The sequence below is a fragment of the Antedon bifida genome, chromosome 8 (genome assembly GCF_963402885.1).
Source record: "Antedon bifida chromosome 8, ecAntBifi1.1, whole genome shotgun sequence".
Lineage (NCBI taxonomy): Eukaryota > Metazoa > Echinodermata > Crinoidea > Comatulida > Antedonidae > Antedon > Antedon bifida.
The window spans coordinates 17,471,476-17,487,750 of NC_136233.1; the positions used below are offsets into that span (position 1 = coordinate 17,471,476).

Consider the following 16,275-nt stretch of genomic DNA (forward strand, 5'->3'; position numbering starts at 1 on the left):
GTCGAGAAACTCAATACGTGGCTGGCGTACCGCAAACATTATATCAATATCTACGGTTACTTTTAGTAATTATAATTGGCATATTCAATTTTTCTATACATAGGAGTTGAATTTGGGTAAGGCTGTGATCATGAACGAAGAGGAGATTGGTAAGTATTAAGCAGGTTTTTCGAGCATTGTAATTATGTAATCACAATGAAGAGCGTGTAAACATTCGCTTGCGATGCTTTTGTATATATATATATATCGTCACAGTCATTATTGAGAAACATTTAAAAAAATGAGATGTGCATATAATATGGGTATTTGGGTATATCACTACCATATTTGGGCAGATCACACTTTTTAAAGTTTTGGTAGTGTAGTATAGACAGACCTTTAGAACACAGACACGTTTAATCCTCCTACCCACAATTTTACCATTCACAACCATTTTTGGTGACAGTGACCATATATAATGAGCTTCGTACCACCTATATGCTGATGACTTACAGCTATATGTCGATTTTAATCCTTCTGAATCTCACGATATAACTAAACGAATTGAAAGTTTTCTCTCTAAAATATCATCCTGGCTATCATCCAACATGCTCTTGCTTAACAATTCTAAAACCGAATTTATCATTTTTTCCATCTAACACATACGTTCCAAATTAAATATTCCCTTGATTTCTTTTAATTCCTGTACAATTTTTTCATCACCTTTTGTTAAAAATCTTGGGGTTTATTTTGATGGATTATTATCCTTCAACAAACATATAAGTCATGTTACAAAAACTACTAACTTCCATCTACGTAACATTGCTTGCATTCGAAAGTATCTGTCAAAGCGTACTGCCTCTACATTAATAAATGCCTCTGTCACTTCTCGTCTTGATTATTGCAACTCTCTTTTTTTTGCCCTACCGAAATCTTTAATGAATCGACTTCAACGTCTCTAAAACTCTTACTGGAAGATCCTCACACATATCTCCTATTATATATAACCTTCATTGGCTACCTATTGACTCCCGTATAAAATATAAGATCCTTTTACTAACATTTAAAGCGCTACTTCTTAAACAACCTACTTATCTCCTTGATCTTCTTCCCTCCCACACCCCTCTTGCTTGTCTTCGTTAGACTGATCAAAACCTACTACTTGTTCCTAGAATTAACACCAAATCTTATGGACAAAGGTCTTTTATGTTCTCTGCTGCTTATCTTTGGAATTCTCTCCCTCGTCGTTTTATTAAATCAACTTCTATTGCTATTTTTAAAAAAGAACTTAAAACGCATCTTTTGAACATCCAATATAAGCGCCTTTGATTTTTACTTCAGTTTAGTTGATTCTAGCGCTATACAAATACCTAAATTATTATTATTATTATTAGAAAAGACGCTTATTTTTTTAAATAAAGATTTTGGTTTTGGACAAAAAGAACCACCACTGGTAGACTACGTCAAGCAAATACTTCGAAATTACACTGGTGGTCAATTGTTGAAGGTATTTATATAGTAATTATTATAGTCCTCATTATAGGCCTAGTTACGTTAGGGTCTTTTATTCAATTCCCCGTCAACTTATCAATGATACAAATTTGTCAGAAAATAGAGCTTTTGTAAATTGTATATTTGTAATTGTGCACATTACAAATAATTCAGTACTGTACAAATTAATTAGATTTTGATTTGATAAAGTTGTGCAACAATATTTCTACAGGAGTTGACACAGAATGCAGATGACGCTGGAGCTGGGACGGTCAAGTTTTTATATGATGGAAGACAACATGGCACCAATCTTTTGTATCGAGGGAAAGGAATTGGCGATTTGTCACCTTACCAAGGGCCAGCGTTGTGTGCTTTCAATGATGCAACATTTCGTGACGATGACTGGATAAGCATACAGAATGTATCGATATCTAAAAAGAGGGATGATCCAACAAAAGTTGGCCGATTTGGAATGGGATTTGTATCTGTATATCATTTGACAGGTAAATGTGCTATTTACTAGCACGTTGTGTGTTTGTGGTGTGTCATTTTGCATCAAGAATTCTTCATGCAAAAAATATTTATGGGCTATACTTTGTTAATGTTAAAAAATAACATTTATTTTAACCTTTAGATCTTCCAAGCATTCTCAGTGGCGATTATTTAGCATTTATGGATCCCAGTGAGAAGTTGTTTGAGTACAAAGGTAAAAAGCAGCCTGGTTGTAGATTCCACATACAGACTAGTGTTTTCAGAAATCCGAATTTCGCTGACCAATTTGCACCATATACAAATTTGTTTGGAGATCCGATCCCTGTAGAAGACAAGTTCAAGGGAACAATATTTCGCTTTCCTCTTCGTAACGAACGATCGGTGATTTCAGATGTCCTTACAGATGAAAATGATATAAGAACATATTTCAATTGGTTTGTTGATGATGCAAAAATAGTCCTACTATTTCTAAAGAATATAGAAAGTATAACTGTAGGAGCAATTCCTGATAAGGAAATCTTTCCATTTTCTGTAAAACTGTCAGATGAAACCAAAGGTGATGTTAAGAAAATTAGGAACGACATGGTAGCATCTATTAAGGACAGTAAACGACAACATCACAAACAACCATTTTCCACAATATTCCCAATTAATATTCAGGTAGAGGAATATGATAATTTAGAGAACCATACAGTCATTGAGTACAAGTGGCTTGTCAGTAATTATATTGGAAATCTAGATCCAGAATCTGAAATGTTTAAATTAGCAAAAGAACATGACCGACTTCCATTGGTTGGTGTAGCCATGCACGTTTCCACAAGCCACCAGGTGCAGATGATCGAAGGCAGGACATTCTGTTTTCTCCCGCTCCCATCAGAAGAGAACTGCAGTGGGTTACCAGTACATGTAAATGCTGATTTTGGTGTTAGTGATGACCGTCGTTCAATTAAATGGCCTGTTAAAGATCGTGATAATAAGATGTCAAAATGGAACCAACTTCTTCTACAGATCCTTGTTCCAAAAGCATATGTGAAGCTCATTCTAGAAGCTATCGAATTACATAAAACAGGACAATGTTCTGTTGAATGTGTGTATCAGACGTGGCCTGACATAGAGAAAGTTAATGATCCCTGGAAGGAGTTAATGTGTCCTGAACTGTTCAAACAATTACTCAATGAGAAAGTGTTCTTTAGTGAAGTTGGTAATGGTGAGTGGATAAGTACTAATACTGCAATATTTGAACTTCTTGAGAAAGTTCCTGAAGAAACACAACACCTTATTTCAACACTTCTTCTAAAACACAACATGCCGATTGTGTCGATAAAACACTATCCAAATATCATAAAGACAGTTGAGAAGTGTGGAAACCGTATTACTCCTAAACTTGTTCGTGACACCTTACGTAATGTTTGTTTGAGCAACCTCACCAGTTGTGAAAAGATCAACCTCTTAGAGTACTTACTAGACGATGATGATTTTATTGATCTGCAAGGATTTGAGTTGTTGCCAGTAGCTGATGGATCGTTTTGTAAATTCGCTTCTGGAGATACTAATGCGATCTTCTTTGCATCAAATGATTGCACAATGGATCTGGTACCAGGTTTAAGCAATAGATTTATTAAAGAAAATCTAAAAGAATCACTGAAGGAAAAGATCATTATTGAAAGTGAAAAAACAGGTAAGTTATTTGGAGTTTTGGAGTGCGTTTTATTTAGTTTCAAACTTTATTGTCACCAAGAACAAAAATCATATATTGACAGAGGGTGATAATATATATTTATTAAAACTAATCAAGCTTAACACCATCTGTATAACAATACAAGATAATTATATAAAATATTTAGTATTTTGAAATTTAGACGTGCAATAACATAAGTAGGTAGACAAAACTTAAATGTTGGACAACATTTTAATAAAACTGCTTTATGTTTGGGCCTAATAATGTAGAAGTTTCCAAGACCCAGATTCATTTACAGATAATGTTACTGTTTCTTACATATTAAATTGATTCTTTTTCAGGTATAAACCAGGTTCAGAAACTTAAACCAACAATTATTTCAGTTTTGCTCAAGGAAGCATTGCCACGTGATTGGTTAACACAACCAGCTGTCATATGGTGTCCTGACAAGAATGGTCATCCGCCGCTGAGTTGGCTTGAACTAATCTGGAATTTCATACAGAGAAACGTTTGTAATGATGCAGAGTGTAACATCCAAGAATTTGAAGGTATTACACTGGTTCCCACCAACTTCAGCAAAGACCGTGATAACATCAGATTAGTTCGATTCCAACAGAATTCTCACATTGTTGTCACCAGTAGCAGAAACAAATCAAGTATCGAAGATATACTACCACAACTGCATCTGATTCCTGTTAACTTTGATAATGCAGAATTTGTGACTCTTCCTCCTTCTAAATGGAGAAAGTACTTCCACTATGCACAACCCACAGACATCTTACGAATTTATGCGGAATCCAAAACTAGTGAAACATTTAAGGATGATGTTGATAAACTATCTGTGAATAATGTAGAGTTGTTGAGGGCATTTTTGAAAGATATTCCAAATAATATGACAACTGAAGAAATAAATATTATAGTAAAACTTGCTGTCTTTGATAAGGTAACAGGCGTCTTAGGAAGAACCAATAGATTCCAGGCAGCCATGGAAAACGGCAAGGAGCTAAGGACAGCAAGTAAAGATACTCTTCCAGTCGACTTTCAAACAAGTGAGGACATTATTGATGTATCAGGTGAAGATTCCAGAATTTTGGCCTCTAAATTAAGCCTTAAACAATGTCCAAGAGAAGATGTGCTGTGTCAAATGATTCAATGCACAGAAAACAAGAAGTTGACAGAATTAATCATTTGGATAATGGACAGGTGGGACGAAGTCAATAAGACGTACAGGTCGAAAATAATAAAAACAATACAAGACAAACCATTTATCCCTTTACAAAACGGGAATCTTCAGAAGGCATCTGAATGTTTTGATCCGTCCGATCACCTTTTAAGCAAGCTGTTTAGAGGAGAAGAGGATTTATTTCCTGCTGCACCATTTGACTGTAATTATCGAGATATCCTACTACAGCTTGGATTAAAAACACATAAGCAAGTAAAACCTTTGGAAATTAAAAGATGTGTAGAACTCCTAATGGTACATCCCGACGAAGGTAAAGCCCATGCTTTATGTGAACTGTTAGAATGTTCTCACCAAATTCTGGATGATATGAATCTGCTTACATACCTTGAAAACCATCAATGGGTTCCTGTGGTAAAGATTGTAGATCAACAGATATACCCAGTAGAATTTCCTTGGTTCCAGTCAAATCACACTCTAGCCTCACCAAAAGATGTAACATCTGTCTCACACGCACCTTTAGTTGGCTCAACACTGGCTCTTGTCTCAAATGAGTACAACCAACTGTCTAAAAGATTCAAGTGGGATTTAAAACCTCCATTAAAGTCGATTTACACACATCTACAGAACATAGTAAGCTTTCTAACTGATCAGCATCAAACTAGGAACACAGATCTCATAGATACCATTGAAAGAATACTACCCGATATATACTACGTTATGCAAAGTAACATAAATGAGTTTAAATCATTTAGAGAGCATGAGGACAAACTTGTTTGGACGGGACAAAGTTTTGTTGCACCGAGACAAATTTTAATCAAAAAAACTAGGCGTAGCTTAGAACCATACCTATATACTCTTTCTCCAAAATTAAATGCGTACACACACTTATTTAATGAGTTTGGAGCAAGTACAACATTTGATGGTGAGACCGAACCAATGCTTGGATTGTTGGAGGAAATTGTGCAATTCCATGAAAAAGCTAATGGTAACGTGAAAGAAGAGCGCATTAACGATGATAGAGATCTGGTAATACATATCATTGAATCTATTATAAACTTGACACAATTTTCCGATGAACAACTGCCCGACGAGGTTAGAGATCGAATTTTGCTTCCTGTGGCCACTGCAAATTCAAATTGCCTGAAGTTTGCTACGTGTGATGATGTATGCTTTCCAAACGAGGAGTGGTCAAATGATGACGATTTTGAAGAAATAAAATTGGTGCATGAAAGTGTTCCTCGTAAGATTTACCAACGTCTTGGTGTAGCCTCACTGGCTCAAAAGTTTAGCGGTGCCATGTCACTAGCAGGATTTCAACAAGCTGGTCAAAAAGAGGATCTTACTCAAAGATTAAAAAACATTCTTGACAGTGGATACATTGAAGATTCCATTGCCAAAGAGATGATTCAAAACGCTGATGATGCAGGTGCCACTGAGGTTAAATTTATGATTGATATGCGCACAAATAGTGAGTTAAAATCAAAGCTATTAGATAAAGGCATGAAGGCATGGAACGGTCCTGCATTATGGGTTTATAACGATGCAACATTCAGTGATACAGATTTTGAGAATATCACCAAAATTGGCGGGAGAACAAAACAAGACAATCAGGTGCAGATCGGCACGTTCGGTTTAGGTTTCAATTCTGTTTATCATATAACAGACGTTCCTAGTTTCTTGTCTCGTGGTATGATTGGTTTTCTTGACCCTCACACAAACTACTTGGATAGTCAACTGAGAGATAAAAGTAACCCTGGCATTAGGATTGATCTAAATCGAAGTAAAGCTACTTTACGGAGATTCAAGGATCAATTCCAACCGTATCAGGACATTTTTGGATGTGATATTTTCCAAAGTAATAAAGTTAACTTTAATGGAACATTGTTCCGTTTGTCATTAAGACAGCGTGCCATGGGAATTGAAAGTCAGATAAGTGATAAATACTTTGATGAAGATGACATTGTTCAGTTAATGAAAAATGTAAACGAAACGTCGGAGAAACTACTTCTGTTTACGCAACATGTAATGAAGGTATCCGTTTATCATTTAGGATCTCGTCAAAAGCCAACGCATGCTGTAAAACTATTCTCTGTCGAAAAATATCCAAAACAATACCTGAAAAAGATAAACGCTTCACTAGATGATCAAGATGAAGAAAATAAGTTTGACATGCAGAACAGCATATTGCGTGAAGCTTCTCAGTATCTGTCACAAAAGGAGTATATAGGTGACTATCCATCTACATTAACAATGGTGAGTGTTGAACATTGTCTAACACCAGAGGGAGCTGATCTGTTTCATCATATTACTTCGAAAGATTGCAGAGATTGGTTAGTGTTTACTGCAATGGGCCAATCACAAGCTCTAGATTTATTCAAAAAACTAAACAATACGTCTACATCACGATTTAAAATTCCTTGTGGGGGAGTAGCGGTTCCTGTCAACAGCAGTCTTAAACAAGGTGAAATATTCTGCTTTCTACCACTTTCAATACCAGCATGTGGTGTACCTTGTCATATAAATGGTAATTTTGTGGTATCTACTGATAGGCGTAGTCTTTGGAGAAGAGTTGCACAATATGGTGTGGACGAAAAATCTGATTGGAACGAAGCCATTTTTGTGGATATCATTACTAGAAGCTATGTAAGCTTATTAAAACACGAAGAAGCACAGAAATACTTTGGAACTGCCCAAATGTATGACCTTTGGCCAGATGAATCACAGATTCCTCAGCAAAGTGAATGTTTTCCTCTGTTAAAAGCATTCTACATGGCTATCGTGCATGGAATTGATGGTTCTGGAGATAAACCATGCGTATTCTCAAAGGATGATAAATGGTTAAATTTTGATTCAATCGTAATTTACAAGCCAGATGTTCAGAGTACTACTATTACTGATAATGTGAAAACAGTTCTTCAGAAATTCATTTCACATGGAAAATATGTTGTAGATATCCCGGATAAAGTTGTCCAGGGACTTTTAAGTGCCGGTTGTGGTGACTATTTGAATACAATAACATACACTGAAGAGCGATTTTTCGAAGAAATATTTTTTCCTAACATCAGCGAAATTGAAAATGATATTCGTAGCAGATTAACAATGCATGTTATTGACAGTTATAAGAGACCGCTGTATAAAATGCTCTTAACGACCATAGCGTGCATTCCAACCGGCAGTACTAATCATTTAAAAATGATATCTAATGTCGTACACCCGGATGGGAAAGTAGCACAACTGTTTGAACCTGAAGAAAATCGTTTCCCAAGTGAGTCCTTTCAAGACGAGACACGAATGCAAATTATGGTTGAACTTGGAATGATAAAGAATAATATAGAGTTCTCAGAACTTCTAAATAGAGCTCAAGTTATTGAAAAGAGTAAGCATAATAGGCAACACAAGATAATGAGACTACAATGGTTCATGATGTTTTTGGAAGAAAAACGATTGAAAATTGATCAAGAGTTTAAAGAAGAAATTTCAGGTTTACGAATATTGCCAGTTTTAGAAAGACCCAAAGATTTTCCAAAGGAATTTCCATGGTTCACCGAGTGGGGAAATTTTGTATGTGCCAATCAACAGATTTATCCTTCCACCTACACAGATTCAGTATGTTTTGTAAAACCTATCGTTGATGAAGTTGTTTTTAAATGTTGCCAAAATGCAGAAAGTGTACGTCAGATATTTAATCTAGCAAAGGAAATGGGCTTATCATATTGTCATGACGTCACGCAGCAACTTAAACAGTTAACTAAAATTAATAATGAGCACCTCGTAGAAAACGAATCTATTGTTTTGCGCATGTGTACACATATATATTCACATCTTGGAAAACTGCGTGATTGTGAAGACACCCTTCGTAAAGAATTGCAGAATTCAACGGTTGTCTTATGTTCTGGAAGATTTATGAAGATTGAGAAAGTTGCACTAAAGTGCAAAAGAGAATTCCATCCGTATCTTTACAAGCTACCAACTGAACTTCGAAAGCATGAACCACTTTTTAAATTGTTAGGCATTGAAGACGACTTCTGTTATTCTACCTTGTTAGATGTCAGCTATAACCTTAAATTAAAGTACCAAGAAGAGGCGCTTGAAGGAGATGATTTACAAGTTTCCATTGACATGGTTCAAAGTATTGCAGATTGCAAACGAAATGAAGATGTACCCGAGGATGTACGCAGCATTTTAGTTCCTGATAAACAAGGGCAGTTGAGGCCAGTTGATGAACTGAGCTTTTGTCTTCATGACACTTCAGATGATGCCATAGAAGGAGAAATTTTGTGTCATGACCGAATTCCCCACAAATTGGCAGCATGTATAGGCATTAAAGATATAAGAACAAGTGTACTTTCAAAGCATGGATTGGAACTTAAATATGGTACAATGTTTGGGCAAGTTCAGAAACTGACTAATCGAATCGGTGAGATACTGAAGGGGTATCCTTGTGATGAATCAATATTCAAAGAGCTGCTACAGAATTCTGACGACGCCGGGGCCGACGAAATTAATTTTATATTTGACGAACGGCAACATTCAGATAAAAATGTATTCTGTGAACCCTGGAAACAAACTCTTGGACCAGCATTGTGTGTTTTCAACAACAAACCTTTCACAGAAGATGACTTAAAGGGAATTCAAGAGCTTGGAACTGGTGCAAAATCTGAGCATCCAGATAAGACAGGTCAATATGGAATAGGGTTCAATTCTGTATACCATCTTACAGATTGCCCTTCATTTTTAAGTAATAACGACACGCTTTGTATTTTCGATCCGCACTGTGCTTTCATTGATCAGGCCACTGCAGATTCACCAGGATTCCAGTTTAATATTTCACCAAAAGTGAATGAAGTATTTCGAGGGGCTCTCTCTTGTTTTCGGTTGGAAACAATAACAAATCATGGTTGTACTTTGTTTAGGTTTCCTTTACGTACTACAAGAATGAGGAATTACATCAATTCTTTGAATAATCAGGCACCAATGAGCAAGGAGATATTCGATAGCAACAAAATGCAACAATTGCTTAAAATGTTTGAATCAAAAGCGTTTCATATGTTATTGTATTTAAATAATCTAACAAAGATTACAATTTCACATATTGATAAATACAATAAAATGAAAACCGATTACTGGGTGAGTGCTGAGTTATCACCAAAAGATAGGAAAACACGAGAGGAGTTCCACCACTATGTAAAGGCTTGTGCTAAGAAATCTAGCATAAAAGGACTCGTCATGAAAGAGGTTACATATGAAATGAGAATTTCAGACATATTTGGTGAAAAACAAGTATGGTTAATTAATCAACGTATAGGATCGACTTACGAGATTCCGGATTTATTATCATCCGCATACGAGAATGGAAATTTGAAACTCTTACCACGAGGTGGCATAGCAGCATGCTTATCGACAACATGTACTCAACGTACATATTGCTTCCTACCTCTTCCAATAGATACCAACATGCCTGTCAGTATTAATGGACATTTCAGTCTTGATTCAAGTAGGCGACATTTATCAAATATTTCGCAAAATGATAAATGGAATGAGTATGTTAAATGCCGGGTTATTGCTCAATCTTACTCTCACCTTTTACTGCAATTGAGAGATAGAATCTTCGAACTTTTCAATGAAAGTACATCAATAATGGCTTGTTCTTCTGAAGAGATGAACAAGAAGATGGCGTTTTATTGGCATTATTTTCCAGATTTAAATGAAGTGTATACAGGTTGGAAACAATTGGCTGCACACGTGTTTGTCAATTTTCTTCAAAATCATATGTCAATGTTTCCGGTGGTCAGATTTCTAAATAAAGGTTTTTTTGGCTTTGCAAGTTCTTTCTCATTAACATGGCTCCCCGCTTCTTCTGGATCCTTTGGACAAAAAGCTTACTTTTATACAGAAGATAAATCTGAGATGCAATTACTAAACCACACAATTCCAATTCTTCAACAGATAGGATTCAAAGTAGCAATTGTTCCTGATTATGTCTACAATAGCCTGATTACAGCAACGTCACCAAGTGAGACTGGAGTACGCCAAATATACTCAGTCGAGAAAGTCTCTCCGGATTCCGTTGTGGATTTCCTCAAACATGAATTCTCTCCAGGTGAATTGCCTTGTGACATCGCTAATACAAGCATTAATGGTGAAAAAAATTACTTTAAACTACTTGAGTATATTGATTTGTACGGTAAATTACAGAGTGGAAATATTACCTTAAACGGTATGCCAATGCTGCTCACGCAAGACTTACAATTACGGAGGTTTGGTACAACAAGTAAAACGTTCCTGTCAAGAAGGTACAAGTTACTTCCAAAATGCTGGAACGAGTTTATACACAGTCGCGCTCAATGTCACTTCTCAGTAGAGTCACTTGAAATCAACAGATTCAGCATTAACGATCTTGTAGAAAGGCTAAATACTAATTCAAACCTACAAAATGCAAATCATAAAGTAATTTGGGATCCTCAGAGTGATGAAGTGCCAAACAAAACTTGGATTAAAGAACTCTGGGATTTTTTGAAAGAAGAATTTGAAATTAGTGACTGCTGGTCTTATGACAACGAATGCACTCGTATTAGGAAACTGATGGATAACTGGTCTGTTCTTCCTATTCAAGTAAGAATCCAAACACCTTTGAAGGTGAATTTTTTAATGCCGTTTTCTGAAGCAGACACAGTCCTCCCTAACAATGTAGCCGATGGTACACTTAGGGATGCTCTTACCAAGATGGAACTTCCTGTGTTAGATGAGTCTACTTTTTGGACACATAATGTCTGTAGGTCTGGCACTTTAGCTATCTCTGACAGGTCTACTATTGAATTTGTCAAACGATTTATTGCCACTGGAAGTACACCTGGAAGAATATTGAAAAGTTTAGTTCGGTTGTTAGAAGCAAATGACATAGCATTTGATTCATTAAATGATGAAGACAGACACAATATTTTGTTGTATTTAGGACGGTTTGTTTGTGGATCACAGATAAATGAACAGCATGTCTGTGATTTGAAAAAGTTGCCCTGCTACCTTTCCATTCACAATGAATGCATTACTTTAAATAACAGCAAAAAGCACTTTGTTCTTCATTCTGGAATTCCCAAAATTGAAAAAGAAAAATGGTTATCTGAATCAAAGGCGGAATTTATTAAGGATGATAGGTCATTAAAAAAACTACATAAACTTGTTGGTTTAGCGGAATGTACGGAATCAAAAGTCTACAAAAAGTTCATCCTCCCACAATTCCATAAATTTACTGATGAAGCAAGAATTCGACACATGGATCGAATACGATGTATACTTGATCATGATAACTTAGAAAGGTCATCCATGATATGTGACATGGGTTTGAAGTACATTCCTCTAATATCTCATAAAGACCAGCCGTTAAAACGTATATGTGATTACTTTGATAATTCAGATACAATATTCCAACATATGCTACAACCTGACATGTTCTTGCCATATCCTTTTTATAAGAGCAATTGGAGAGAATTGATGATAGATCTAGGCTTACAAACAAAACCCGAAGAAGATATGATTTTGAAATTTGCAAAGAAAATTGCTGAAATGATTGCTGTTAAGGAACATGTAGGTCTACAGAAATCTAAAGACCTTGTGAAGTACATTAATAATAGTGAAGAATGGAAGAGTGATGTATTTTTCTTAAGAAAATTACGCGACATTACATTTTTAGTGCCACGTTCATTGGAAAAGAACTTGCTGAAACTTCACGAACGTTTTAAAGAAGGTGAAAAAGTGGGTATATCATATAACGGTGCCTTAACTAAGACAAATACTCACCTTGTTTGGACTAGTGCAAGCATTTTACCCGATTACGCTGTTCCCGCCAAAGTGGTAATTCCTAAACCGTTTAATCGTAGGCATGGAATACATACCACAAATTTTCAAGAATTAAATGTGTCTGAAATACCATCACTTGGAATTGTTCTCCAGCATACTAAAAATATATGCACCCATCTAAAAGAAAAATATAACCGTTCAAAAAGAACTGGAGGAGAAGCTACATCTTCTGCATGCCAACAAACTTTACATGATGTATTGCAAACAATATATGAATATTTTTCTAAGAAATGCAGAGAAAGTAATCCTGATGGCATTCTGGAAGAATTAAAAGACATTCCCATGCTGTTAGCTTCTGACGATACATTACTCATCTCTCCGAAATATTCCGTGAGATATATGAAGAAAGCTCATGTACTTACACCATACATCTGTGCAATACCTGACGCCTTTGTCCCATATATGGACCTATTCAGCCGTCTTGGTGCTCAGGATGAACCTTCTATTTGGCAATGCTGTGAACTTTTGACAATGGTTCAGGATGATATAAACGAAAATCCGTTTGTTGACAACCCAAATTTGAAGTCTATGATAAAGTTTGTTGTTTGCAAAATCTTCGAAAATCATAAGGAAACAGATTGGTTGCAAGATATAAAGACATTGTACCTTCCTAATCGAGCGTATCAACTCGTTGATTCAAGCACCTTGATGTACTACGACAAACCAATGTTTGAGGTTAGAATGAACGTGAAAAATGACAAAACTATTCTCTTCGACTTCAAAGAATTTGAGTTGGAGAGTGCTGCAACTATGTATGTTGAAAACATGCCTACAGAAATAAAACCTTCTAAATTCAGTGAACAGACGACAGAGACCATGGGTTTTAATCAAAGTGAATGTTCTTATGCCAAAGAAGGAGTTTGTGAACAACTACAGTGCATTCAACGTCAACTTCAATCCATGGAATTCCGTCAAGGTATTTGTCGTATTTTGAAACATGAGGCTAACCAAAAGAGAGTGGAACTCACAGAAAATGTTCTTGTAAACACATTGTTAACTCTATCTAGTGAACATCTTGCCATTAAATGTATCAGCAATTTGGAAACGCATCTTGAGCAATTGGGCGAAGTGATTGAAGAAAGCAATCGTGAATCAGAATGCTTCCTAGAGAGAAAACAACCTGTGACAATTTTTATAAGGCATCATGATGAACCAGGTAACTTACTTGATTTACAAATGACATTGGCAGAGGTTATTTGTGACCTCACGGGGGTGCTACATTTCAAGGCAGTTTTGAAGATGATAAATAGTGATCTTAACAAAATACAGAAGGCGTTAAGTTTGCTTAACATTCAAGCACTAGATGCTATTAAAACTGATAGAATGGCGCTGCCAAAGCTGGGATCTCCTGTACCAGATGATGTAGTTCATTCATTAGACAATGACCCATTTAATGAGTTTACTGTTGGGGAGTATGTTGTATATGAAACAGATGAAGAAGAATTTGTGTATGCCCAAATATTACAGAAAATCACATGTAATACTTCAGGAAGCTCTCTCAAGATAATGTATGTTATTAACTATGGGAAAGAAAGTACCGTGGGCACACTTAGTCTATACAAATGGCTATCGCGCAAGGACACATATTCCACAGACTTACAGCCTTATGTTGCTCCTCTGCATGACAGTGAAGACCCTACACCACCAGTCTGTGAAAATCTTGACGATGCTAAGAACAAATTGTCAGACAAACTTGAAGAGATTTGGAAACTAGAAGATAGTGAAAGAAAAAAAGCAATCAAACGATTATACTTGAAATGGCATCCGGATAAAAATCCAGGTAATGAAGACTTTTGTACTGAAGTTTTTAAGCATCTGATAAATGAAATAGATCGTTTAGAAAAGGGGCTTCCTAGGAGCAAAGTATCGGCTGAAAGAAGCTACTATCCAAGTGATTCTGGAAAATGGCAGCACCACTATAGAACTTGGAATCAAAGAGCTGGAAATTACAGAAGAAGTTATACTTCTACTGGTGGATTTAGTGGCGGGACTAATTATCGTAATTTTGCATATACACCATCGCCAGGCCAAGCTAACATATGGCAAAGGCAATCTCGCTACGACTTCCAGGCAGCCAGTAATGATAATGGAAGTAATCCTAGTTACGAATGGGTTGCATATAAATGTATGCAGGCAGCAGAGAAGTCATTAAAAGCTGCTATATTATCACATACAGGAAAAGGCTATATGACTCATAGTCTTAACTGGCTGAGAATCACAGTTGAAGATATTCCAAGGTGTCCATCTGGTCTACGTAACTATGTAAATGAGCTATGTACATACGGCCAAGATCAGAATGCCGCTCGTTATCCACGTCGTTATAGCAACGAGATACCGCATAACATATACAACAGAGAGGATGCTGACAAGTGTATCTTAAATGCAAAGATAATTTTAGACATGATGGACAAACTTATTGACTATAATAGAGAGTAATATTAATAAGTAGATATAAAGTTGAGTTGCATGTTTTAAGAATTATTACCAATCATTAGCTTTTTCAAGTACAAACTTGTAAGTAAATAAGAAACGTATTATTTTTTTTATTTGATAAATTGAATTTGATAAAATAGATTGATTTGAACTTATATTCTTCAACAATTAAGGTACGAATATTGATGAAGGCTTAAATCCTTTCGGATATCACTTCTTATCGGCCATTTTTTGAGATATTTTTTATTATCTCAAGGGTATACACCCTATTTTTTTAAATAGGCTATTGGAATACAAACTTATTATGACTTTCTAGGTTTGTGAACTTAAAAATTACTTATAACTACTGTATAATAACATCAATATGTAACTTAAGAGACGGTGGTTGTGGTAGATAGATTGAACAATTTTGAAATTGTAGAAAAACAACAAGTAGTGAAGGTATATTATATCTGTGTTACGGAACAAAAAATTGAAAATATGCATGAATAATAATTACTACGATAGCATAATTCTAACATGTAGAATTTAATAAAATTGTGTGTAATAATTAAATGAAATTTGATTATATTTTATGGTAAGATATAGAAAATGTTAGATAATTTCGGGAGTATTTGGGGTTTGGGGCATGTACGGATTACAGTATGCGGCACTGCGTGTAATGAAATATAGTAAATATTCAAATTACTTAGGCCTATAAGTTTAATTAATTTTGATCTTTAAAGACAATCGCAATCACAATAGACAAAGTTAACTCAATCATGTTTTGTTTAAATATAATTAATAAAACGATCACTTATTCTATACAAAATGTATGTATGTTTGTTATTATTGTCAATTGTGTTTTTCTGTATTGTATGTAGGAAGCAGTGAAAAAATATTATTTGTAGCGTGAAAATAAAAGTTCGTTTAGGGCTATAATAATTTGTGACAATCAAATTAATTAATTCATGAATTCATTTGTTTTATTTTAATATATAGAATAATATACTCATACTAATATTCAAACGAGAGAGTGAAAATGAACAGTTTGAACAAATATTATGCGATTTTTATACATGTTTTACCAGGTTGCTTGTGAGTGTTGACAAGTATAGTAAATTCTGTTACCAGTGGATCAATATCAATATTATCAATTACTAAACTGCAATCGCGTTGTCCTGGG

At 35.4% G+C, this 16,275-nt stretch overlaps 1 protein-coding gene across 1 annotated transcript; it reads left to right on the forward strand.

Annotated features, from left to right (window-relative positions):
- The first annotated feature begins 130 nt into the window (after nt 1-130).
- Nucleotides 131-15,894, forward strand: LOC144851019 (sacsin-like). The gene is made up of 5 exons (XM_078708543.1): nt 131-149; nt 1,374-1,486; nt 1,703-1,973; nt 2,105-3,640; nt 3,982-15,894. The coding sequence occupies exons 1-5, from the start codon at nt 131-133 to the stop codon at nt 15,111-15,113; spliced, it is 13,071 nt and encodes a 4,356-aa protein (XP_078564669.1). The 3' UTR covers nt 15,114-15,894.
- Nucleotides 15,895-16,275: the final 381 nt, after the last annotated feature.

Excerpts from the sequence above, each read along its gene's own strand:
- LOC144851019 (XM_078708543.1), top strand. Across the intron at positions 1,974-2,104 it reads ATCTGTATATCATTTGACAG|ATCTTCCAAGCATTCTCAGT; the intron begins GTAAATGTGCTA and ends TTTAACCTTTAG. Across the intron at positions 3,641-3,981 it reads TATTGAAAGTGAAAAAACAG|GTATAAACCAGGTTCAGAAA; the intron begins GTAAGTTATTTG and ends ATTCTTTTTCAG.